This window comes from Castor canadensis, chromosome 18 (assembly GCF_047511655.1).
Source record: "Castor canadensis chromosome 18, mCasCan1.hap1v2, whole genome shotgun sequence".
NCBI classification, from domain to species: domain Eukaryota; kingdom Metazoa; phylum Chordata; class Mammalia; order Rodentia; family Castoridae; genus Castor; species Castor canadensis.
In genome coordinates, this window is record NC_133403.1 from 40477714 (window position 1) to 40504062 (window position 26349).

Consider the following 26349-nt stretch of genomic DNA (forward strand, 5'->3'; position numbering starts at 1 on the left):
AAAAAAAATCACAAAAAAGGGCTGGTAGAGCAGCTCAAGATATAGGTCCTGAGTTCAAACACCAGTACCACACACACACACACACACACACACACACACACACACACACAAAATCCTTTGCCCTTTCCATTCATAACTTTTTTTTTTTTTTGGTGGGACTGAGGTTTGCACTCAGGGCTTCTTTTATTTTCTTTCTTTTGTTCTTAACATTTTTTTTTTATTATTCATATGTGCATACAATGCTTGGGTCATTTCTCCCCCCTGCCCCCACCCCCTCCCTTACCACCTAGTCCACCCCCTCCTTTTCCCCCCAACCCCCTTGACACCTGGCAGAAACTATTTTGACCTTATCTCTAATTTTATTGAAGAGAGAGTATAAGCAATAATAGGAAGGAACAAGGGTTTTTGCTAGTTGAGATAAGGATAGCTATACAGGGAGTTGACTCGCATTGCTTTCCTGTGCATGTGTGTTACCTTCTAGGTTAATTCTTTTTGATCTAACCTTTTCTCTAGTTCCTGGTCCCCTTTTCCTATTGGCCTCAGTTGCATTTAAGGTATCTTCTTTAATTTCTCTACGTTGAGGGCAACAAATGCTAGCTAATTTTTTAGGTGTCTTACCTATCCTCATAACTCCCTTGTGTGCTCTCACTTTTAACTTGTGAGGGCTTCTTCTTCCCAAAGAAAGTGAAGTTCAGGAAGGCTACCTATCAGGAAGGCTACAGAGCTGTAATGGGGGCACTGATGTCCCTCTTCCCTGCTCTCTTGGTGGCCACAGGTGACAGAGTGATTCTGAAAGTCTTTCTGATTAGCAAAGTTGCCTTGTGCCTTCCTGGCCAAGGTTGTGATCATGGGTAAGGTGGATTTTCATGACATCAGGGTAGACCCAGTGGGCAGGATCAGATCTTAGGACTCTTATCTTCAGAGGAGGCAAGTATTACTCTCCTTTCTCCTGCTGGGAAAGCACAGCAGGTGTCACAGAGTCAAAAAAATCTGGGTAAGTGGCTGCTTCAAGTTTTGTTCATAAGGACCTCTCTCCCAGCTAGCCTCCTCTCCCTCAAAATGTATCAGTCTCTAAAGGTCTGTAGGAACCAGCAAGCAGAGTTGCCTCCCTGTTTGTTCAATCTTGGCAGCATACTGTGAGCTCCTGCAGGCTTGGGGTTGGTGCAGGGCTTCTGTGCTCACGTCTTCCTGCTCTTAGTGTTTCTTTTTAAATCATCTCTGCCTTTTTTTGTTTTATCTTTTTTCTTTTCTTCTTTTTCTTTCTTGTTTTCTTTTCTTTTTTTCCCCTTTTTTTCTGTTTTTCCAGGAGAGCTTGAAGCTGGGGTAAATGGGAGCTCCCTTTTTGGGGGGCTGTGCTGGAGTTTGAACTTCGGGCTTCTTGCTTGCTAGGCAGGCACTCTACCACTTGAACCACACCTTCAGCCCCCAACCTTGCTTTTTTATAGCATTGCAGTAACTAAAGCCATGCTCACCCTTGTGTGCAGCTATAAAAAATATACTTTTCCCTTTGTTTGCATTAGCTGTTAAGATGAAAAGTACCTATGCATCAGGGTTAATAACATCTAAAGGTCTGAGGTTAAAATTGGGATATGACAATAAACTGTTCTTAAGTTTGATGAAAAGAGAAAGAGATTTAAGATGGCAGCTGATTCTCAGAAGAGGATGGACGGTAAGTCCACCTTCACCTGACGGTAAGTGGCAGGTGAAGGAGGATAGATTTTATTTTATGATTTTTTTGTTTTGTTTTTTGCAGTACTGGGGTTTGAACTCAAGGCCTACATCTTGAGCCACTCTGTCAGCCCTTTTTTGTGATGGTTTTTTTTCAAGATAGAGTCTCGTGAACTATTTGCTGGGGCTGGCTTCAAACCTTGATCCTCCTGATCTCCGAGTAGCTAGGATTACAAGTGTGAGCCACTGGCACCCTGCTATTTTATTATTTTGATTACGTGAGGAGGCAGTACAAAGTTGTGTGTTTGTTTGCTTTGTTGACTCACTGTCCTCAGAGATAAGCCAAAGGCTGTGTCTGTGGTACGATGTCATATCACAGATCGTGTGACCCCCAACCACCTCTTCTTTGGGAACCTCTCATTTGTGTTATTTAGTGTCTCTCTTCTGGGTGGGATGCAGTTCCACAACCATTAGTACTAGAAAGGCATTTAGACCAAGCTAATTGAATTCTATTTCATCTGAAAAACAGAAAAGCCATTGAAGGCCTATTTATAGGTCTTGGCTACCTAGAGAGTGTTACCTTATCTTTTGAGATGCATTGGACAACTGCTTTAGATTTTCCTGACTTTTAAGTAGGATATGATGCTGGCAGTGCCTCAAAAATGACTAATGATGGTGATAATAACATACTTGTTTCTTGCCTTGCTTCCTAGGAACTCACAAACACTTGTAAGCATGACTTACTTCTGTTAACATTTCTGGTGGCTAGTTTCTAGAGCCTTCACTCTGGTTTTGGCCTGAGGAACTGTTTATCAGTTTACTTCCTCTTTAAGCGAGGAGTCTGCAATTGGATAGATTTTCTTTTTTCCTTCCCAGTCCTGGGGTTTGAAATCAGGGTCTTATGCTTGCTAGTCAGATACTTTTACCACTTGAGCCACTCTGCCAGCCCTTATTTGTATTGGGTATTTTCAAGATAGGGTCTCACAAACTACTTGCTGGGGCTGGCTTCAAACTGTGATCCTCCTGATCTCTGCCTTTTGAGTAGCTAGGATTACAGGTGTGAGCAACCTGTGCCCTGTGAGATTTTCATTCTATATATAAACTCATACCTTGGTGAACATTTGAACCTGCCTTTACACATAGGTGGTTGAAGGTACTTGGGAAAGTATTTTTTGAGAAAGTCATTGGTGATACTGAATGTAATAGAAACCTTTCACTTATACCTGTGCCTCCCCTAGCCTGGGGCTGGGTGGTTGCCTTATCAGCTGGGTGGGACTGTATTGAATACAATAAAATGTACAGTGCTCCAGTTTGACTGCAGGATCTGGTTTTGTTTTGCTGGTTTCATTTTCTAAAATTTTCTTTGTATATTATTTAAAAATGTTATAGAAGTATTATGATCAGAAAGGATGTGCATGAAGAAAATTATAGAAAACCAAACACCTTTTTATTTATTTATTTATTTGAGATACTATGAATTGAACCCAAGGCCTTACCCATGCTAGGTAAGCGCTCTAATGCTGAGATACATCTCCAGCCATTCTCTTTTTTGAAATTTTCTTTTATTTTTTGAGATACTTTCTTTCTATGTAGCTGAGGTTGGCCTTAAACTCCTGGGTTCAGGTAGTTCTCCTTCCTCAGTCTCTGAGTCTAACAAGAGTTTTCTTTTGAGATTTGACATGATTGTAAAGTTCAAACGGAAGAATAACTAGACGAGAATTCCAAAATTCTTTTTAAAGAATGGTGGAGCTAGCCTTACCTAGAGAGTAAAGTATGTCACAAAGTTATAATAAGTCCATGTGATATTAGCACAAGATTGGACAGAAATCAGTAACAGGAGGACTTAGAGCAGGCCCTGGTGTATATGATTTCATATGTACTTATGGAAGTGCCATAAACTCAGTCAGAATTTATTTTGGTGAATTGTGTGAGAACTACATTGATCTTCCCTGCAGATGAGTCAGAATTCAATGTAAAACATGAAATCATGAAAAGCATATGCACAAAATACTAAAATGGAGTACTCAGAAGTGGTGCCAGGTATGTGATGTTGGAAGGTGGTGTGTGATGAGGACAAAACTTTGGTCTAACAGGGAAACTATGGATGATTTAGTAAGTTGTTGGGAAACACTGACTAAAGCAGGATCCCTTTCTTCTTCATTCCACCAAAATAAATTCCAGATGGAGCCAACAGTTAAAGTAAAAAATAAAACTGAGAAAGTACTAGAATGAAATGTAGACAAGTGTTTTCACAGTCTCAGTGTTAACAACGCTGGTGCAGTCTGTGATCAGACTTCCAAATTCTTTGTATCCCACCGGGAAGAACCTATGGCAGGACACGTGGCTATAAATGGAGTTTATTAAAAGTTAGGGAAGGGAAACATAAAAGAGAAGCATGGTGAGACCCAGCTGGAAGCCGGAAGCCAAGAGAGTGTGCTTCTGCTCTTCAGATGCTTTTAAAACCTAAGATAACCTATGGGAAGGGGAGAACAAGGAAATTCCCACCCAATAATTAATGACTGGGGAGGTGGTTTCCAGCCAGGTGAGGGTGGTTCCTGATCCAAAGCATGGTTAATCCAAGATGTAATACATTTTTTTTCCTCTGAGTCCTGAACTTTCTGATCTTTAGCCTGCCTCATCAGGGTGGAGAAAGCGTTTTTAAGTATGACACAAAAAACAGAAACATAAAACAAAGGACTTTCGGGCTGGAGTGGCTCAGCACCTGCCTAGCAAGTGCAAGGCCCTGAGTTCAAGCCCCAGTACTACCAAAAAAAGAAAATTTCTACTAAAAGTAACAATATATGTTAAAAAGTTATGTGGGAAAAACAAAAACAAAAGTACACCATAATAGTCAATTCATAGTCAGCATGAGTTGCAGACACTTCCACCAGATTAAGAGCTCTCAAACCAGTAAGGTAAAGAAACTGAAAATAAGCAAAAGATATGCAGGCATTTAACATTAAAAAGCCCAACAGCTAATAAACATAAAATGACTCTAAAAATGGGAGTGGAAATATCTTTGAACTAGAGTTTTTGCCTGTCAGATTAGTAAGCATTAATAATAATTAATATAAGTAATAGCTTGAGGAAATAGTCATTGTCCATAGTGTAAAATTTAGAAAGATTCTTTGGCTATTGCAAAATAAATGTAACCAGGCCCTCTGATTCAGTTTTGTCCACTTCTGGGAATTATTCTTACAAAAAAAATTATTCAATTGCACAAAGATATAAATACCAGAATGTGCATCACAGCATTGTTTACAATAGTTAAAAAAATGAAAACCACATGTCTATTAATATCAACATGTATTTATGAGGAAATGTTAGATTATGATAAATATATAGTAGATTATATCCAATAAAAATAATTTAAAAACTATTTATTGCTATAGTTGTTACATATAAGTGAAAAACAGTCTATAAAACTAAAGATTGATCCCATATATGTAGACATTATGTTTATTCATATATTTGTATCTTTATCTGAATATATATATATAATCTGATCAGTATGGATCACAAGGACTCATTGGTCAAGTTAGAATAACATATGACTGACTATCTTTAATAACAACACCAAATGCACATTGTAGGATTCATAAAAATATGCTGAGGTTCAATAATTTGCTAGAAGGCCCCACAAAACTCATTGAAAACTTTTATACTTGCTATTGTCTTTATTACAGGGAAAGGATTTAAGTTAAAATCAGCCAAGAGCAGAGTTGTCACTGGGACTCCAGCCATATTGCCTGTGGCTGACTTCTGTAGTCTCCAGTCCCGTTAGAGGTCTGAGAGTGGTTTTGTTTTTGTTTTTGTTCTTTTGGTGGGGCTAGGGTTTGAACTCAGGCCTTTATATTTGCAAAGCAGGTGCTCTGTTACTTGAGCCTCACTTCCAGAGGACTAGCTGAGACTTCAGTCACCAGCTCCTCTGGAGGTCTGAACTGTACCCTGTGATTCAAAGCCCCATGGTTAGTCACGTTGTTAGCTAGTCCTTGGCCAAAGCCCCCAGGCAAACAAAACACTCCTATTGGGCAGGACATTCCAGGGGCCTAGAATTTCTGTAGCCAAGGCTAAAAGTCAGACCCATGTTTGGGCAAGATTATTTCGTTACAGCACAATATTCTCACCAAAGTTCAAGAAGTTATTTCTAGGTGGTAGAATTATGTATGACTTTGCTTTTGTTCTTCATACTGTTTGGTTTTGTTTGAATTTTCTTTCATAGTGGGTATATAATTTTTTAAAAATCAAGACCAAAAATACTTAAAAAGAGATTAAAGTGAAAACTAAGTCTTTGAATGGGGCAGGTGAGCAGGAAGGGAAACAGTAAAAGAAATTATAAGGAAGGATCAGTAGACATGACTACACAAATATATAATCTACTTATTCAAAGACATGCTATGAAAATTAAGTAAAAGACAATCAGAAACCTTAAGGGAAGGGCTGGGAGTGTGCGTACAACAGTGATTGCCTACGGTATGAGAGGATGTGGGTTCCACCACTGGCATCCAAGGCAAAACCTAGGGAAACATTTGTAGGACCATCAGAAATAGCAAATATCACTGACCTTATATTACAAACATAAAATAGTAAGGAAAATGATTAGCATTTGAGTGGATGGTGAAAAACTGAATGATTGTAGTCTACTTACCTATAATGTACCAAACCCAGTTTCTTCATTTTGATATTTTTCTATAACTGTATAGGATTCCATCCTTGGGTACATGGGTACCCAAGGGTACATGGGATTCTGTTCCATTTTTGTGACTTCTTATGTGTTTATAATGGTATATATGTGTGTGTGTGTGTGTATATATATATATATATATATATATATTTTTTTTTTTTTTTTTTTTTTTGGTGGAATTAGGGTTTGAACTCAGGGCTTATGCTTACTAGTTAGGTGCTCTACCGCTTGAGCCACTCCACCAGATTTTTGTGTTGGGTTTTTTGTGATAGGTTTTTGCAAACTATTTGCCTGGGGTGACTTCAAACCACAGTCCTCTTGATCTCTGCTTCCTGAGTAGCTAGGATTACAGGCATGATCCACTGGTGCCTGGTGTAATTATTTTAAAAGAAAAAAGTTTATTTAAAAAGGCAAAGAACAGCTGGGCACCAATGGCTTGTGATCCTAGCTACTCAGGAAGCAGAGATCAGGAGGGTCGCAGTTTGAAGCTAGGCCCAGACTAATAGTTTGTGAGACCCTGTCTCAAAAACCCCATCACAAAAAATGGCTGGCGAGGGCTTGTGGTGTGGCTCAAGCAGTAGAGCACCTGCCTAGCAAGCGTGAGAGCCAGGGTTTAAATCACATTACTACCAAAAAAAGGTGAAAGCCAGGCACCGGTGGCTCATAGTCCTAGCTACCCAGAAGGCAGAGATCAGGAGGATCATGGTTCAAAGCCAGCCTGGGCAAATAGTTCGTGAGACCCTATCTCAAAAAACTCTTCACAAAAATAAGGCTTGTGGAGTGGTTCAAGGTGAAGGCCCTCAGTTCAAACCCTAGTACTGAAAAAAAAGCTGAAGAACATGAACTAATAAAAGAGACACAGTTAATGCACAGGTTTTTAATTATTAAATTTCATTAACGAATGATGCAAATTGAAGTTAGACACCATCTTGCGAGTCTGTTCTATTCCCATTTCAGGGTAGTTGGGAGCACTCAGGGCTCTAGAGTCAAGATTCAAGTTTACTCTATTGGTTAATACATACATATTTGTTTTGGTTCTGACAATTGAACCCAGGACCTTGTGTATGCTAAGCACATGCTCTACCACTGCATTACACCTCAGTGCAAATAAGCATTTGAGTAGGACTTTAAGTGTCGCCTGCCCAGAGAACCTAGTTATGGCCAGAATGTAATGCTTTAGAACCAAGGAATGTGTTCCAGAATGATTGGCACTGTGCTGGGTCCAGATCCCCACCCCTACTTGTAACCCATCCAGCACTTCTGCTCAGCAGACATTGTCACCATTTTAAAAGGTAGGCTTTGGCAGCTTATGTGACTTCCCCATAAATGGAACCACTCTGTTTTCCTCACTTGATTAGAAGTGGTATGAGCCTATCCATGTCTGACCCCAAGTAGATGACAAGACCTCAGGTCATTAGAGACTATTGTAGTTAGGGTGAAGGAGCAGTCACCAGTGTAACTAGGCAGACTGTTCCTAGTTTCTGCTCTTTCAGGTTGCTCTGCTTTTTGGTATTATGGAATTAGCCACCAAAGGTTATTTAAAAGGGATGTAAAAAAGACAAATATAAATCCTCACAAATATGCTTGTCCACATGTGGGCACATATGCACGTTATGTGCACTACCATCTTCTCCAGAGCCCTCACTCACCTTGCTGTAGGACAGACCTGGAAGGAGGACCTTCGAGCTGCCACAGCCCTCAGAGCCCTCTTCTCCAAAGCACTTTCTGTGAATATAAAAAAATAAATAAAGCTGCTAAGCAACCCACAAGGAGGATGAATTTCAGGCACAGGAAAGGTGCCTGTAACTGGGCACAGGAGCAGCTCCCCAAAATTTCCCACACCTCCTCTTCAGGTGGCACCTCTGCTTGGGAAGTGACCATGAGGTGGCAGGGTGATTCATGTACACACATCGCCGTCCTCCTGCCCTGCGTTCGTGGTGGCTGCTCCCCACATCCTCACTCCACAATGAACCTTTGTCCCTCCACAGCGTGTTAGTTTTGGCTGTAGCAGCCCATGGGACCATGCCCAGATTCTAGGACAAGCCGAAAGAGACAGCTGTTTGAGGAAAAAGAACTGGAGTCCTGGAGGAGAGAGGAGCCTGAGTGTTATCCCTTTGCTCACTCATTAAAGACAGCCACTTAATAACCATTATCTGCCTGTCTGAGTCTGTGTACAGGATTGACTCATTCACAAGTTATATCTGTTTGTGTGGCTAATTGCCTTCCCCAATTAACTAAAAATCCTATAATGTCTTGGACTGTGCCTGGAGTTTTTTTTTTTTCCCTTGTTTATATTGAAAAAAGATAATAGATTCCTGTGTTTTATTTTTAAACACTGTAAAATGGTAAACAGTGAAAACTCCTTCCCACCAGACCCTTAATTCTCCAGGGAATCTTTGTATCCATCACCGTTACCTGTTTCTTTTTTCTTTTCTTTTCTTTGTGGCACTGGAGATTGAACCTAGGGCCTCAGGCATGTTAGGCAATCACTCTACTACTTGAGTCAAGCCCTCAGCCCTTTATTTTGTTTTTTGGTTTAACAGTGCCTCTTATGGTTCTTGACTATATCAGCACATGTAAATGTGCTTTTTAATTACCTCCTAATGTTCCACTACAAGGATATGCCACAGTGTTTTAATTGATATTCTTTGATGAACCTGTAGTTTATTTCCCTCCTCTTACTGCTACAAACAGTGCTGCACCTTAATGTACTTTTTTTTGGAGTTGGGGTGTTGGGGATAGAATACAGGGCCTTGCACATGCTAGGCAAACAATACCACTGACCACATCCCCAACCCTATGTCCTTCTGTTTGTCTTTGTGCCCATGTATAAGTGGATCTATATAATCACTTCCTACAAGAAGAATTGTAGGGGGAAGGGATGTGCATTTAAAGTATTGATAGACAGTTGTCAGCTTGCCCTCTGACAAGGCTCACAATTGTTTTTGCCCATCATTTTTATCCAAGTGCTAGCTGACTGATGAGACTCTCTTCCCTACCATTTCTGAACTGGTTAGGAAATTGCATTAGCTCTTCTTCTCTGAGACAAAATAGTTGAGAAGATTAAAGTGGGGAGAAAGGATTTATTTTGACTCATGTTTTCATAGGTTTAGAAGGCTTGGGTGAGCAAGCAGTCTACTTCCTCATGGTGGTCAGGAAGGGGGGAGGGGAGAGAGACAGAGACACAGGAATGGGCCCGAGAGAGAGAGAGAGACAGAGAGAGACAGAGAGAGAGAGACAGAGACAGAGACAGAGACAGACACAGGGATGGGCCCCAAGGACAAAGAATGTCTTTCGGGACATGCCTCTAATAATCTACTTCCTAACCAGGCCTCACCTCCTAATTTCTACCACCACCCCCCATTATGCTGTCACATTATCAATCTGTCAGTGGATTAATCCATTGATGAAGATAGAGCCCTCATCATTCAACCATTTCCCCAAAGCCCCCGGGGTGAACACTGCTGCATTTAGAACCAAACCTTCAAATGTTGTGGGCTGGTGTCGAGAGTTCTTGCCTTCACAGGCCAAAGAATTGTGTCATGAGGCAGCAGATTGACTCGTGGGACAACAAGGTTGGCACACAAAGTAGGATTTATTAAAGAAAGAAAAGGCTCCAGCTAGAGCAGTGCCATGGATCCCAGAAACCAGTGGCTCCCTGCTCAGGTGAAGGCTGGGGCTTTTCATGAACACTTTAACTCTGGGTTAGGCTAAGAGTTAGGTGGGTTCTTTCCATTGGCCATGGATTTGCACGTGCGGCCTCTCTTCAATAAGCTGGTCTGTGTGCCCCTATTGGGGGGAAATACCCTTGAGAGCATTCTGTTTATCAGCCCTGTGGCAGATTTATGAGACCATGCATCTCCTTTCAGGGTGCAGGGCTCATAGTGCTCTCCATGGGGGATGGGGTACTCATTCATCTGTCCTTTAGGTCCCCAGACCCAACAAGTCCCCTCTCTGAGACAAGTACCCAACTGCTGTTGGGGAAAGGGGTGATGACTAGTCTAGCTACTTCTTGCTGGCAATGGGGTGACAGGGGTGGGGGGGTGGGTGTGGTGGTACTTGTCTCAGGGGTTGACCCGTGTAGTCTCCAGAGGCCTCCGATAGAACTGGATGGAGGGCTCATGTGTAGGCAAAGGTAAGTACTCCTTGACTAAGAGCTGGAATTTGATCCGTTGGTCCTGTTAAGATATGAATCTGGAGAGAGCATTTATTATACAAGGCCCAAATAGGAATATTAGTAGGAGCATAAAAAGGGGGCCAGCCAGAGGTAGTGTCCAAGGAGCCGAGCTCCATATGTTGTTCCAGAAGGACCACGAATTGGCTAGCTCACTGTCATGAGGGGTTAGTGGGGTCTTTAAAGGCAAACAGAGGCTGATTGTCAGGATGTAGAGGAATATAAAAGAAAGTGTCCTTTAAGTCTAGTACAGAGTAATATTGGGCTTTTGAGGGTATTTGAGCCAATACAGTATAGGGATTGGGAACAGTTGGGTGGAAGGGAATGAGCTGGAGATTTTGAAGAAGTTTTTATCTGGTCCTTTTTGGACAGCAAGAATAGGAGTGTTGTAGGGGCTTGAGCATTCCACTAAAAGTCTGTATTGTTTTAGGGAGTTAATAATGGACAATATACCCTGTTTCTCTTCAGGCTTTAGGAGATACTGTTTTTGATGGGTGAGCTGGACAGGGTCTTTTAGCTTTATTTGAATTGGGAGGGCCATTTTTGTTTGCCCTACAGCCATTTTATCAGTCTACGCTGTGGGATCTGCTTGTTTTTGAAGAAGGGGGCAACAGAGCTAGTCCTCTGGGGGGAGTAGAATTTGACCCTTTAGTTGAGATAGTAAATCCCATCCCAGCAGGGGCAATGGAGTCTCAGGAACTAGGAGAAAAGAGTGACAGAAGTGGAGGTCTCCCCAAGAGCAGATCAGAAGCCAAGTAAAATAGCGCTCTAGGGGCTGGCCAGATTTGCCCTGAACGATAACTTTGTTATTGGACTAGAGACCAGGAGAGAATGGTGAGACAGAGAAACGGGATCCAGTGTCTAGGAGGAAGATGACCTTTTGCTTCTCTGCTATTATGGCTACTCGAGGCTCCTTGACATTGATGTCAAGAAGTGGAGCCTAGAAAGGAGGCCCTGGAACCCATCAATCCATAGGAGGTGGCACCCCACACTTACACTCCAGTGGTTACCTTTGCAGAGGGGACAAGGTCCTGGTGGGGGCCTGGACTGTCTCCCAGGTTGTCCCCGTTTTGGGCATTCCCTGCGGAAGTGCCCCTCCTGTCCATAATGGTAGCAAGCTTGGGATGTAGGCCCCCATCAGGTGGGGTACTCCTTGACAGCTGTGATTCAGTTATGATGTTTTTTTATCCTTTTTTCTCTTTTTAGTGAGGTCCCGGTTATATTATACAGACATGGCTAGTTGCATTAGTTGGTTCAATGATTTTTTTCCCTTTAGCCACAGACTTTTGGAGTTTTTTATGGATATCTGGGGCTAACAGAGTTAGAAATTTATCTTTGAGGAGAACCTCTCCCACCTGTGACTCTGGGTCCACTGTGGTATATTTTTGGATAACGTCCTTAAGATGCTACAGAATTGTAAGGGGGTTTTCATCAGGGCCTTGTTGTACTACAGTCACCTGGGAATAGTTTAGAGGTTTGACTTTGGCCCTTTTTAGCCCTTCCACTACAAGATGGATGAAGTGGCGTTGATGCCATTCATCCCCCTCAGCAGTTTGATCCCAATGTGGATCTGCCAAGGGGACTGCCTGTACCACTGTGGGCATGGGCATATTCATTCCCTCATTTCCAGGTGTCACAGGTATTGGGGGTCATTGTAGAAGGAAATCGTCTCCAACCTGAGTGCCTGGGCTAGGACCTGTTGCTTTTCTAATGAGGAAAGAGTCTGGTCCAGGAGAAGCATGATATCCTTCCACGCCAATTCAAAGGTTTGGATCACAGGAATAGAGGCCTGGATATATTGGTCTGGGGCATCAGTATAGCTATCCAGATCCTTTTAAATCTCCCTTAGATCTAATAACTGGAAGGGGCATAGACTTGCTCTCTTCCTACCGCTGCCTGTTAAAGGGGAAACATCCATTGAATACTGGGGTGGCTCAGAAGGCAGGGCAGAGGGTGGAGCAGTAGAGGGAGCAGTATGGACAGGGGTCCTGTCACTGGTAAGGGGCTTTTTTGGTCCTCCATCCTCATATTTATCCTGTGGCTTACAAAGAACAGCCAGTGATTGAGTATCTAGATAGCAATTATGGAGCCATTTTGGGTGGTCCCAGAGATAAAACAAAAGCCGTAAGGGACCTCAGTCCACTTTTCCTCCCTTTTACAGAAAAGGTCTAATTGGAGTACGGTATTATAATTTAAGGAGCACACTGAAGGCCACTTCTCATGGTCACCCATGGGATATTGGGGCCAAGCCTCAGTACAAAGAAAGATGAGGGTTTTTTTCTTGAGATTGTTAGGTTCAAGGTTCTTCCAATATTTCAGTAAACAGGCCAATGGAGACCATTTGGGTACTGAGGCCAGAAGACTGGAGAGGGCAGGTCCCATCTAGAAAAACTTGTCAGACTCCCCTTTTGTCAGCATCCCAACTGGTGATTGACCTGATGAGAGCAGGCATCCCTGTCTCAATGATTTCCTTCTGCCATCCATGGCCAGGACTGAAGGAAATGTAGTGACTGGTTGGACTGTGGCCACCCTACCGACTCAGTGAAAACTTCTAGGATCCTGCCTTTTAGCCTTATACCATCAAAAGCAGGCAGCCAAATGGAAGGCTACCTCTTTAACTAAGGGATGAATCACCTGGAGAAGTGCCTGTAAAGTTAGAGAAGGGAACTCAGAGGGAGTCCTAGGGCAATTACAGTGCCACAAAGGAATGACTAGTGTCAATATTTGGAAGAAATTGTTTTTACGCTGAGGCCAAAACTGTAGGAAGTTTTAAATGAGAGGTCTGGAGACCATAGCAACACCCATTTTTTTTTTTTTTTTTTGGCTGTTCCCAGAAGGTTACATTAGCACTTCCTGGGGACCGTAATGTTGGGCTAAAAATTGGCTGTAAGGGCTGGGTCGGTCAGGCTTCAGTGGGAAGTGGATCTGGGCACCACCACCCTCCCCCATGCCCAGGACAAGAAACCCCTTCCACCCAGGCCCCCCCTGCAGCCCTCCACTTCTCCTCCTGTGCCCGTGTGTGTGTGTTTGTCTGTTTTCCTCCTCATCCCTTTTTAGGGCAGCGGCAGCTTTGGACACACACTGGGCCCTTTTCATGGATTGCCTTAGCTGTGGCAAGTGTCACCACTGCACCCAGGGAGTCTGGTGGGACCAGCCAGCATCCCAGTGCATGGGCGCTTTTCCCTCCTCCACTTGTGGGGGTGGTGTTAGGGTGTGGTGCGGTGGGAGGCTCATGTCATTCCTCAGCCCTGTTGGGTCCTCCCTTGCAGCCTGCTGTTCCTCTTCCCAAGCACACAGATTTCCCCTCTCATCTCTTTTTGGGGAAGTGGTGCTGGTTGCAGTTGCCACCATGCAGCTGGCAGTGGCGGCAACTCTGGACACCAGCCAGGACCTTTCCATGGATTGCCATAGCTGCAGCAGGGGCTGTGCCCAGGGGGGATGGGGTTTGGTGCGCCTGTGGCACATGAGGCCTGCAATGGTCCTCACCCCCACTGGGTTTGTTCCCTGGGCCTAGGTTCCATGCAGTGCCCTTGCCAGTGGCTGGCGCCCAGCAGCCAACTCAGAACTGGTGTGGACCAAGGGGCATGACAAACTAGTTGTGGGAGTAACTCAAAGTTATAAGAAACTATGGTATGAGTTTCCCATGGGAGGCCAGGGTCCCATTAAACACAAGAAGGGGAAGGTGAACAGAGACAAATAAGGTGGTGGGACTGGGGAGGGAGCATGTGAGTAAAAGTGTGTCCACCATTTCTGCTGGGGACAGAAGGGGCAAACTGACATCCTAGGTGAGGGAGGGAGAACAGAGCTGAGAGACACGACACATGGACACATGCTCGAGGGATTAACGATTAGGTGTACTTTCAGTTCTCTCCCACTAAATGGTACTGGAAGACTGTCAACCACACTAAATGTCCACTCTCAGGTTGCTGCCTCCAGCACAAGGGGTTATTAACAGCTGGGGGAAGAAGAAGAATGCCAGGTGCCAAAACCAAACAGGCCTCCTCCAACGTAGCATAAGGCGTACCCGAATCAACCCCAGGCTCAGTCTCAACTCACAGGAAGGGAGCAGAGAGCACCCCCAGAGCCAGAATCACTGTGAGGCCAAAGTTGGTTAGGAGTTGTTGTTCCAATACCGTGATGGGAAAGTCCCCCAGAAAGACCAGGAACAGAGAGAGAGACAGAGGGAGTGGGATAGGGAAGTCCTCTTTTGGTTAGTCCTCAGCAGAGCAGGGTTCCCCCAGCAGGAGTATCCAGCAGGGTGCCGGAGGCTCATGGTCACACCTTAGGCAAACTGCTGCTGGTTTGGTGCTCAGTTGTAGCAACCTTGGTCCAGGAGAGGTGTCCCTTCGTGTGGTCACCAGAAATGTGGGGCTGGTGTTGAGGGTTCTTACCTTCACAGGCCGAAGAATTGTCTCGTGAGGCAGCGGATTGACTCGTGGGACAAAAGGGTCAGTGCACAAAGTAGGATTTATTAGAGAAAGGAAAGACTACAGCTAGAGCAGTGCAGTGGAGCCTGGAAACCGGTGGCTCCCTGCTCAGGTGAAGGCTGGGGCTTTTCATGGACGCTTTAACTCTGGGTTAGGCTAAGGGTTAGGTGGGTTCTTTCCATCGGCCATGGATTCGTGCACGCGTGCTGTCTTTGATGAGCTGGTCTGTGTGCCCCTTATGTGGGGAAATACCCTGGAGAGCATTCTGTTTATCAGCCCTGTGGCAGATTTATGAGACCATGTATCTCCTTTCAGGGTGCATGGCTCACAGTGCTCTCCATGGGGGATGGGATACTCATTCATCTGTCCTGTAGGTCCCCAGACCCAACAAACACATGAGCCTTTTGGGGGACACCTCATGCAAAACATAACAGAGATAAAGCTGTCAGTTTACGGAAGCAACGTTCACAGTAGTCCAAGGGTGGTAAACAACCCAAATGTCCATCAGTGGATGAACGACAAACAGAATATGGTCTGTTCTTGACATGGAATATGATTCAGCCATAAAAAGGAAGAAAGTTCTGAAACTGCTACAAAGTGGATGAACCTTGAAAACATTACATAAAGAGAAGTGAGACACAAAATTTCATTGATCTGAAATGTCCAGAAGAGATAAGGACCTGGGAGAGGAGATAATGGGGAGTGACTACTAATGGGTGCAGTTGCCTTTGGGATGACAAAAAAGGTTCTGGAATTAGGTACTGGTGGTGGTTGCCTAACGTTGTGATTGTACCTACTGGTACTGAATCATACACTTTAAGACAGTTAAAATGGTAAATTTTGCTGTGCGTGTTTTATCATAATAAAAATTAAAGGAGCCAGCAGATAATGGTGAAAATATTACCTTTGTTTTTGACCAAGCTAAGGATGGGTCTTATGAGAGAGTCCCAGACTGACTTTTCTCTAGGAGCAGAGCAGAATGAATGTGGGCAGCTTGCTCCCCAGAGGAAAGAAGGGGCAGGGTCTGATCACTTGTGCCCAGTTCCTCCTTCTATACTCGCTGGTACAGCACTGTAGAGGGGCCTGGCTGGGGATGCTTTGCTAATGGGTATCCCTCCCAGAAGCCTCAGGAATGGTGGAGAAATGTTGCTCATGGACTTGAGACCTATAGTGATCAGCCCAAGCTCTCCGCCTGCTTATTTTTGGAGAGAGGCTTGACTAAGTGTTAGACGAATTTTACCCGAACCAGCAGAATCCCAAATCCTTGACCCACTACTGCCCTCCCATTTTTCTAATTCCTAATTATCTATCATGGTCTGTGCATGGCTTGCAACTTAACTTCCTTCTATTCCAAGGGAATCTTTTACCAGACTTGAAAAATTCGTGGTTTGCTAGTTCCATCCAACAAAGTTTTGAGAAGGGCCTTTCTTGTCCTGTGAATTTCCTGTCTCATGTCAAGAACCTGCCTGCTTTCTAGGAAGTATGGCCATGGCACTGGAGTGTGAAGACTTTTCTTCATGGAAACATAAAGCATTCACTCAATTGCTGGATTTAGGGGCTAGCAAAGTGACTCAAGTGGTAGAGTGCCTTCTTAGCAAGAGTGAGATCCTGAGTCCAATCCCAAGTACCACCAAAAAAAAAAAAAAAAAAGAAAGAAAGAAAAATAGCTGGATTTAAAAGCACCTCCCCCTATGCTTGGGGTACTGTGGCCTTCCCATGTATGGGTGGAGGAGGCTTAGGTACACAGTAAATGCTATTGGATCACATTCTGACCTAAGCAGGGCATGATTGGAAGGCAAAGGCTGGAAGGGGACTTCCAGGTAATAGGGGGAGGCCAGTGGGCTCACAGAAATTTGAAGAAGGGGTATGATTGGATGAAAGCATCCCAGTTCATGACTTTTAGAATATGAGTCCTAAAATCAGGAACTAGACAAGGATGCCTACTATCTCCACTCCTATTCAACATAGTACTGGAATTCCTAGCCAGAGCAATTAGGCAAGAAGAAGGAATAAAAGGAATACAAATAGGTAAAGAAACTGTCAAAATATCCCTATTTGCAGACGACATGATCCTATATCTTAAAGACCCAAAAAACTCTACTCAGAAGCTCCTAGACACCATCAATAGCTATAGCAAGGTAGCAGGATATAAAATCAACATAGAAAAATCATTAGCATTTCTATACACTAATAATGAACAAACTGAAAAAGAATGTATGAAAACAATTCCATTTACAATAGCCTCAAAAAAAATCAAATACCTAGGTGTAAACTTAACAAAAGATGTGAATGACCTCTACAAGGAAAACTATAAACTTCTGAAGAAAGAGATTGAGGAAGACTATAGAAAGTGGAGAGATCTCCCATGCTCATGGATTGGTAGAATCAACATAGTAAAAATGTCTATACTCCTAAAAGTCATCTACATGTTTAATGCAATTCCCATCAAAATTCCAATGACATTCATTAAAGAGATTGAAAAATCTACTGTTAAATTTATATGGAAACACAAGAGGCCACGAATAGCCAAGGCAATACTCAGTCAAAAGAACAATGCAGGAGGTATCACGATACCTGACTTCAAACTATATTACAAAGCAATAACAATAAAAACAGCGTGGTACTGGCACAAAAACAGACATGAAGACCAGTGGAACAGAATAGAGGACCCAGATACGAAGCCACACAACTATAACCAATTTGTCTTTGACAAAGGTGCTAAAAATATATGATGGAGAAAAAGCAGCCTGTTCAACAAAAACTGCTGGGAAAACTGGTTAGTAGTCTGCAAAAAAACTGAAACTAGATCCACGTATATCACCCTATACCAATATTAACTCAAAATGGATCAAGGATCTTAATATAAGACCACAAACTCTAAAGTTGATACAGGAAAGAGTAGGAAATACTCTGGAATTAGTAGGTATAGGTAAGAACTTTCTCAATGGAACCCCAGCAGCACAACAACTAAGAGATAGCATAGATAAATGGGACTTCATAAAACTAAAAGGCTTCTGCTCATCAAAAGAAATGGTCTCTAAACTGAAGAGAACACCCACAGAGTGGGAGACAATATTTGCCAGCTACACATCAGACAACGGACTGATAACCAGAATATATAGGAACCTTAAAAAACTAAATTCTCCCAAAACTAATGAACCAATAAAGAAATGGGCAAATGAACTAAACAGAACTTTCTCAAAAGAAGAAATTCAAATGGCCAAAAAACACATGAAAAAATGCTCACCATCTCTAGTAATAAAGGAAATGCAAATTAAAACCACGCTAAGATTCCACCTCACCCCTGTTAGAACAGCCATCATTAGCAACACCACCACCAACAGGTGTTGGCGAGGATGTGGGGAAAAAGGGACTCTCTTACACTGTTGGTGAGAATGTAAACTAGTACAACCACTCTGGAAAAAAATTTGGAGGCTACTTAAAAAGCTAGACATGGATCTACCATTTGATCCACTAATACCACTCTTGGGGATATACCCAAAAGACTGTGACACAGGTTACTCCAGAGGCACCTGCACACCCATGTTTATTGCGGCACTATTCACAATAGCCAAGTTATGGAAACAGTCAAGATGCCCCACCACTGATGAATGGATCAAGAAAATGTGGTATCTATACACAATGGAATTTTATGCAGCCATGAGGAAGAACGAAATGTTATCATTTGCTGGTAAATGGATGGAATTGGAGAACATCATTCTGAGTGAGGTTAGCCTGGTCAAAAGACCAAAAATCGTATGTTCTCCCTCATATGCAGACATTAGATCAAGGGCAAACACAACAAGGGGACTGAACTTTGATCACAAGATAAAAGCGAGTGTACACAAGGGAGATATGAGGATAGGTAAGACACCTAAAAAATTAGCTAGCATTTGTTGCCCTCAACGCAGAGAAACTAAAGCAAATACCTTAAAAGCAACTGAGGCCAATAGGAGAAGGGGACCAGGAACTAGAGAAAAGGTTAGATCAAAAAGAATTAATCTAGAAGGTAACACACATGCACAGGAAATTAATGTGAGTCAATTCCCTGTATAGCTATCCTTATCTCAACTAGCAAAAACCCCTGTTCCTTCCTATTATTGCTTATACTCTCTCTACAACAAAATTAGAGATAAGGTCAAAATAGTTTCTGCCGGATATCGAGGGGGTGGGGGTGAGAGGGAGGGGGCGGAGTGGGTGGTAAGGGAGTGGGTGGGGGCAGGGGGGAGAAATGACCCAAGTATGCACATATGAATAATAAAAAAATAAAAATTAAAAAAAAATGGTAGCCAGGGAAGGCGGGTGGAGACCAAGTCAGACAGTAGTGTTTCTTTGCTCATTTCAACCAATGAAATATAGTTTTTAAATTTATAAGCATTGTCTCTAATAAATACCTTTAGTTGACACTAGATTATTTATTTATTTAGTACTTTACAGCTCACATAACTATTTATTAAGTTTAACAAGAGAGAAACCATAATAAAAAAATTAATATTTACCAAAAAAAAAAAAAAAAGATGAGTCCTGCTGGGGCAGGTGGAGAGCAGACATCTGAACAGAGAGGCTTTCTGGGGACACTGTCTTGGGGGACTCTTCCAGGGAGTCACTGACCTCCCTCTGCTGCAGTTGGAACCTTTTAGAGCAGCTTCTCCTAGTTTCCTTGGAAACTAGATACGGGATACTCATGTGAAAAGGATCCCTGTGAATGTCTACGAGGAGATAGATGTCTCCTCTTCCCTCTTTAAGAGTTTGTATCCTTCTCTCCTCACCCCTGTCCCTTCTTCCCTTCCCTTCCTTCCTCTCCTCTTCTGTCCTCTCCTCTCTTCCAGTGCTGGGGATGGAACCCAGGGCCCTGAACATGGTAGGTAAATGCTTCACCAACAGGCTATACTCCAGCCTCCTTCCCTCTTTGTAACCCTTGACATTATACAACTACTTGTGTTGCTTCTTGGAATCTTGACTTGGACTTGTTATGGTGGGTGTTCTATCAGTCACTCACCACCACCACCACCCCCCCAAAAAAAAGCTTGCCAGATGCTGGTGACTCACTTACGCCTGTAATCCTAGCTACTCGGGAGGCAGAGATCAGGAGGATTTAGTTGAGGTCAGCCCAGGCAAATAGTTCGAGACACCCTATCTCTAAAATACACAACATAAAAGAAGGCTGGTGGAGTGGCTCAAGTGATAGAGCAACTGCCTAGCAGGTGTGAAGCTCTGACAGTGTTCAAACTCTAGTGCCACACAAAACAAAACAAAAAACTTTGCTTTTGGATTCACTTCTTCCTTTGTGTCTCTGGAACACCATCTGCTGGCTGTGAGAATATTAAAGAAACCTGGGGTAATGGTGGAAGTTCTTAAATTCTGTATGTTCCTGCTGATGTTTTTGACGTAAGTGTTAAAGGAAAGGGAAACATTTCAGCAGGCAGGGAACACCCAACTAGACCCTGTCCAGTTGGTTTCTAGCTCAATAGGTGGCTGAATTTCCCTGTCTTCGCACACCTGTCATTACGCCCAGTTGAAGGTGCTGTATAGTTGGACTGTGAGAAAAAGTTCTTGTGACACATTGGCAGCTTCTTCCTAAGTACACAGCAGAGGTAAGATTGGTGCTGTGTCAGCGTACTGATTAGTCCTGCACAGACCACAGAGGCCTCCAGCAGCTGTTTCTTCCCGGGAATCCTAGACCATCTCAGCTTTGTCCTGCGGGAGGCCTCTGCAGTCATCTCTCAAGTGACAATGCTTGGTTAGATTCTGGCCCTGTAGAGCAGAGTGTGGCCTTGGAATCCTGGACTTCAGTATGATGAAGGAGTATCAATTATAGGAAAAGGGTTTTTGGTTTTGTTTTCTTTCTTCTTTAAGAAAATTAAGAGACAGGCCGGGTGCCAGTGGCTCATGCCTGGAATCCTAGCTACTCAGGAAGCAGAGATCAGGAGGATCTCGGTTTGAAGCCAGCCCAGGCAAATAGTTCCACAAGACCCTATCTCCAAAAAAAAACCCTTCACAAAAAAGGGCTGGTGGAGTGGCTCAAGGTGTAGGCCCTGAGTTCAAACCCCAGTACCACAAAAAAAAAAAAAAGTAAGAAAATAGGACAGTTCTTTGTTTTATTTTGTGGGGGTTTTTGTTTTGGTAGGAGTTTGAACTCCAGTTCAAACTTCCTGAGACCATTTTGCTCTGGTTATTTTGTAGATGAGATCTCTCAAACTATTTGACCATGCTGATCTCAAACTTTGATTCTCCCCATCTCAGCCTTCCAACAACAGTGCCTGGCTAATCTTTTTAAATTTTGCTTTAGGGTTTACCATGGGTATGGTATATGCATTTGTGTGAATATGTGTACATATGTATACACACTCATTCCATCCTTACTAAGACACTCTGGAGAAGTTGAATTTATTTTGATTTTGCACAGCTGGTGGGGAGCAATAGTGGTGACAGCTTCTGTCTTGTGAGCACTGGCGGAGCTGATCTGTCAAATCGGGGAGAGGGATCATACTTGCCTCTGGAGTGGGGAGCAAAGGAAGCAAGAAGTGTGGCTCTTCTGAGGCTCCTGACTCTTAGAGGCTGCCGCTGTCTGTATGTCCCTAACTTGCTAAAAAGTGCCGTAACATTTCCTCTCAAGGAGGGGAGTAGTGGTCAGAGCTTTCTGGCTAATGTAATCCAAAGCCTGGGCTCTGCTGGCTTGGGTGAGGAGAGTGGGAGGTTTTATCCAGGAGCTTTTGCTTTTTATAAACCCAAGTTTTCAGGTTCACTAGTATCTGTTACTTAGACACCTCCTTTGGAGACTCTGACTGCTGTGACTGTGGGCACATCTCTGCCCTTTTTACATGGCCTTTCTGAGTGGGTTAGGAAAAAAGGCAGGACTGTGGCCTACAATCCTGTGGGTCCCTCCAAACCTTCTTTGATGTGGATCAAAAATAGTAACTTGTCTATCTCCAGCCATGTGGAAAAGGGGCCCCTCTCTACCCACTGCTCAGAGGTGGCTGCTAGCACAGCACAAGAGGGCTGTGCCACCAGGAATCTTTCCCTGCCTGCTATTAGCCTGGTCTGCAAGTGCCCTTAACTTATTCCAGGAAGAATAAAGTGAGCCCCTCCTGGGTGACCAGAGACCTAAAGGGCCTTGCCTAAAGAACTGCGGTTACATGGGTTTATGTGTGTACACACATATATGTACAGACAGTGCTGGGTAGCGTTGGTGAGTGCTGTCGCAGAGGTTGACTAGAGTGAGGGGACCCTGGAAGAATGGGTAGCCCTCTAGGAGAGGCCAGCTCCAACATGAACTAGATGGTGTTGGAGCAATGTCTGGAAGGGAGTAGGGCCGAGTGGAGAAAGTTCATCAAGAGTGAGGACTGCATACATGTTGGGCTCAGCAGGCCACTGGGACATTTGCCTGTACTGTCAGTGCCACATATAATTGTGTGTGTGTGTGTGTGTATGTGTGAGGCTGGGGTCTAAACTCAGGGTTTCATGAAAGCTTGCAAGGCAGGCACTTTACCACTTGAGCCACACCTCTGCTCCATTTTGTTCTTGTTATTTTGGAGATGGGATCTCACAAACTGATCTCTACTTCCCAAGTAGCTAGGATTATAGGTGTAAGCCACTGGCACCCAGCTCATATAATTCTTTGGGAAAGTTAAGAGCACTTGCAGATAAGCAAATAGGCAGTCTAAGCTCCCTGAAGGCACAGCCTGCTTGTCTTGGGCAACTCAGTTTTCCAAGTTCTGAGGCAGGAGCCATCTCTGAGCTGCTGGCCCAAGGAGAATGGCAAGTGGTACCGAGGATGAAGAAACTGGGCCAAGACTTGAGAGAAGCCTGGTTTTATCTGCTGTTCAACAGATATCTTTATTTTTTTATATACAGGGCCTTACTATGTAGCCTAAGCTGGCCTCAAACTCATGATCCTTCTGCCTTTGCCTCCCAATTGCTGGGATTATAGTATGCACCACCATACCCAGCAACAGATGCCTTTTTAATGTTTAATAATGGAAAAGTTTAAGGATAGTCAGAAGTAGACCAGACAGAATAGTGAACCCCACGTGACATCACCTGCTATAATAGTTATATCATTTATGTCCTGACACTGTCACTGCCACCATAATACCATGTGCTCCAAAGAGTGATATCTTTCCCCACATGAAATTTCTGTCAAGCCTAGCCTGTGACTGATAGTGGACCAGTCAAGGGTTCTGGGACCTGGAATAATCAGGCCTAAGTTTTAAAATTTCGTTTTCCAAGGAACCACTGAATCTCCCTACTTTGTGTTGTCTTTCAGTGGGAAGTTGGTGTCTCCAAAGTGGAAGAATTTCAAAGGCCTGAAGCTTCAGTGGAGAGACAAGATCCGGCTCAATAACGCCATCTGGCGGGCGTGGTACATGCAGTGTAAGTGCATCACCAGCCTAGGAGTGTGGGGCTGCAGGGGCCCCTGGTTCTGTGGGGTCAGAGCTCTATGCCCTGGAGTCCTTAGCACCTAGAGAGCACTGTGTTTCCAGTAAGTGTCTCTCAAGCAGTCTGTGGCGTTGGGGAAACCAAGCCAAATGCCAGGGACCTGGACACTCACTAGTCATCAGACATAACTGAGAGCCCAGAGTTTGGAGGGACAGACTTGTGAGGCCATTTCTACAGTGTAGTGTGCTCAGTAGCGGGCTGGGCCTCATGGAGGAGTAAGGGGTTCCTTTTCAGGGAGTTGTGAAAATGTAGCCAAGAGGTGACATTTGAAGAATCACATTCTCATTGTGATCAAGTCCAGGAAGTGCAGGTGCAGCCATGCGTGTCCTGCTGTCCCCAGCTGGTTCGGGAGCTGGGGCCTGGTGGCAGCAAGCCACCTTCCTCTTGATGAGCTGACACATTATTGGCAGTGTCTTTGCCTTTCACCTGGGCTCCACTGTTTCTCTGAAGCCTCCAGGTTTCCAGAGGAAGGAGAAGGGGAGAACACTCCCCAAGGTCTCACCATGAGGGGGCAGGGTGGGGCTTCAGGGCTTCTGCAGGGGTTTTGGCATCAGTGATGATGTCTCACTTCTCTCTGCCCAGATTTGGAGAAGCGCAAGAATCCCGTGTGCCACTTTGTCACCCCACTAGATGGCTCTGTCGATGTAGATGAGCACCGCCGGCCAGAGGTACTTGGGAAGAGATCAAGGCAGGCTGGGAAACGAAAACCAGCCTCATTTCCCAAGGGATGACTCACTGAGGGCTGGGTTCTGCAGGGGAGGTTTTGGGAGGAAGGGGGCCTGCACTGTGCCTCCAGTTGGCATGACTTTGAGGAGGGGAAGTGGCTGCCAGTCCCCAGTATGCAGAGGTTCTCTCCTTCTCACAGAAGCTGACCCTGCGGGACTCACCCTGTGCTTCCACTTAAAATAGCTGCTTCATCAGGGAGGAAGGCTGGCTCCTGTAAAACAGCTGTCTTTAACAATTGAAGAGACCTCAGGGTCTTTAGATTTCAGATGGAAAGAGATTGAAGAAAGAGTACCTTTTAATTATTTAATTTAATTTAAAATAAATTTTTTTATTTACTTATGTTTATTTATTTTGTGGTGCTGGGGGTGGCATTCAGGGCCTCTTACGTACTAGGTGCATGCTCTACTACTGAGCCCTACCCCAGACCCCAAAGAGTAAGTTTTTAAACAACTGGTTTAATGTATTTATGTCAATTTTGAAAAAGTGCACCTATAATTTTTCATGCACAGGAGATGTCTAGAAGGATATACAGAAATTTCTTAGTACAGATTCCCTCTAGGGAGTAGGAATAGAGTAGAGTGTCATACAAGGAGTGCAGACTCTTCACTTTATACTCTTCGGCATTATTTTAATTTTGTCTAATCATGTCTTACTATTATCATAAAAGGGGAAAAATTAAAAGTAACTAATGAAATAGTTTTGAAACTCTTAGGTGTAATCTGGTATTGGACAATATTGAGGAATATTTTGTTCGATGTGGTGGTAATATTGTAATCCTGTTTTTTGAATATATGCCATTTTTTTGGTTTTGTGTTTTTGGGCATTGTTTGTTTTGGAGACAGGGTCTTGCTATATAGCACATGCTGTCTTTGAACTAGCTATCATCCTGCCTTAGACTCCTGAGTGCTGAGATTAGAGGCATGCACCACTCACTATGCCCATCTATAATCCTGTTTTTAAAAACATGATTTTTTACTATTTCAGGTATGTGAAGTGTTTGCAGGTGCCATGAGACTTAAGGTTTGAAAGCAGGGTGGTCTGTCAGGCAGAGTCTTGGCATAAGAGGAAGGGTAGATTAGATGCTCTTGGGGAGCAGCATGCTCTACCTAAAACTTCTGTGACTGCCTGTTCATTTTCACTTTTTGAGAGCATGGCAGAGATTACTGAAAAATGGCATTTGTGGCCTGTCCGAGAGTTTCTTTAGCTTTCCACATGAAAGGAGGGAGTGGCTATCTGCTTCCTCCCCTGCCTGAGCATTCTCTGACCCTGTGTCCCAGCACAGTGTCTGGGCTTCAGAGCCCACCTTGGACATCCTAGGTGTGAAAATGAAAATGCCAGAGGGACAGTTGTATCCCAAAAGAGATGGGATGTGCTTTGTGAGTGGAGTTCTAGCTATGTAAGTGAGCGATGAGGTTTTCTGAGCAGGTGATCACCTGAGGCCACTTCAAGTGTTGGATACTTCAGTGTTTAAGGGTTGGGTTAACCCTTAAATGAAAGACACTGCTTTCATTCTGGCTTCTTGGTTGTAGGCCATCACCACAGAGGGGAAGTACTGGAAAAGCCGCATTGAAATCGTGATCCGGGAGTATCACAAGTGGAGAACCTACTTCAAGAAAAGGGTATTGTCTGGAAGCCCTTGGAGGGAGGGAAAGAACAGAGGATATATTCAGAATACTGGCCTGAGGTGCCACAACTGTCCCACTAGGCATGGAACATCAACGGGGAAAGCTGGGACCCAGCTTCCTAGCCCTAAGTGGTGGCTTCCAGTTTCCCCAGCCACGAACAAGGTTTTTTCTTCCCTTTTCCTACCTGCTTCCCAGAAAAGGCCTGGATATTTCCAGAGAGTTCACTCATAAGCAAGGAGGTGAGGCTATGGCCTCAGCCCTCCCAGAGTGCTTGGTGACCACTTAGTCCCACTTTCTTTGCCCACAGTTACAGCAGCACAAGGATGAGGACCTCTCTAGTCTGGCTCAGGTGAGTAGCTTGTGAGCCCTGCTATCTCAAGAAACAACAGTGATTTGGATGTCCTCCAGGGAACCTGCAGCTGAGGGTGGTGGGAAACAGACTTTCTGAGGCCAGAGACAGGACCAGCTCCCTTCTCATGTGGGAGTCCTGCCTAGTGGCTAAGGAAGAAGGCAGATGCTTTGCTGGAGAGCTGGAAGGCAGTGTTCTCTGAATGTCTGTACCCTCTCACCTCATTTTCATAAAACAGCCCTATAACATATTTGCTT

At 44.0% G+C, this 26349-nt stretch overlaps 1 protein-coding gene across 3 annotated transcripts in view; it reads left to right on the forward strand.

Moving 5' to 3' along the window:
* Mlxip (MLX interacting protein) overlaps window positions 1–26349 on the forward strand; it is a 72005-nt gene that overhangs the window by 28086 nt on the left and 17570 nt on the right. For all 3 annotated transcript variants that reach the window (XM_074061265.1, XM_074061264.1, XM_020161076.2), the window contains exons 2-5: window positions 23220–23326; window positions 23975–24060; window positions 25648–25737; window positions 26051–26092. In XM_074061265.1, the coding sequence (XP_073917366.1) occupies window positions 23220–23326; window positions 23975–24060; window positions 25648–25737; window positions 26051–26092 (325 nt within the window). The remainder of the gene's footprint in view (window positions 1–23219; window positions 23327–23974; window positions 24061–25647; window positions 25738–26050; window positions 26093–26349) is intronic.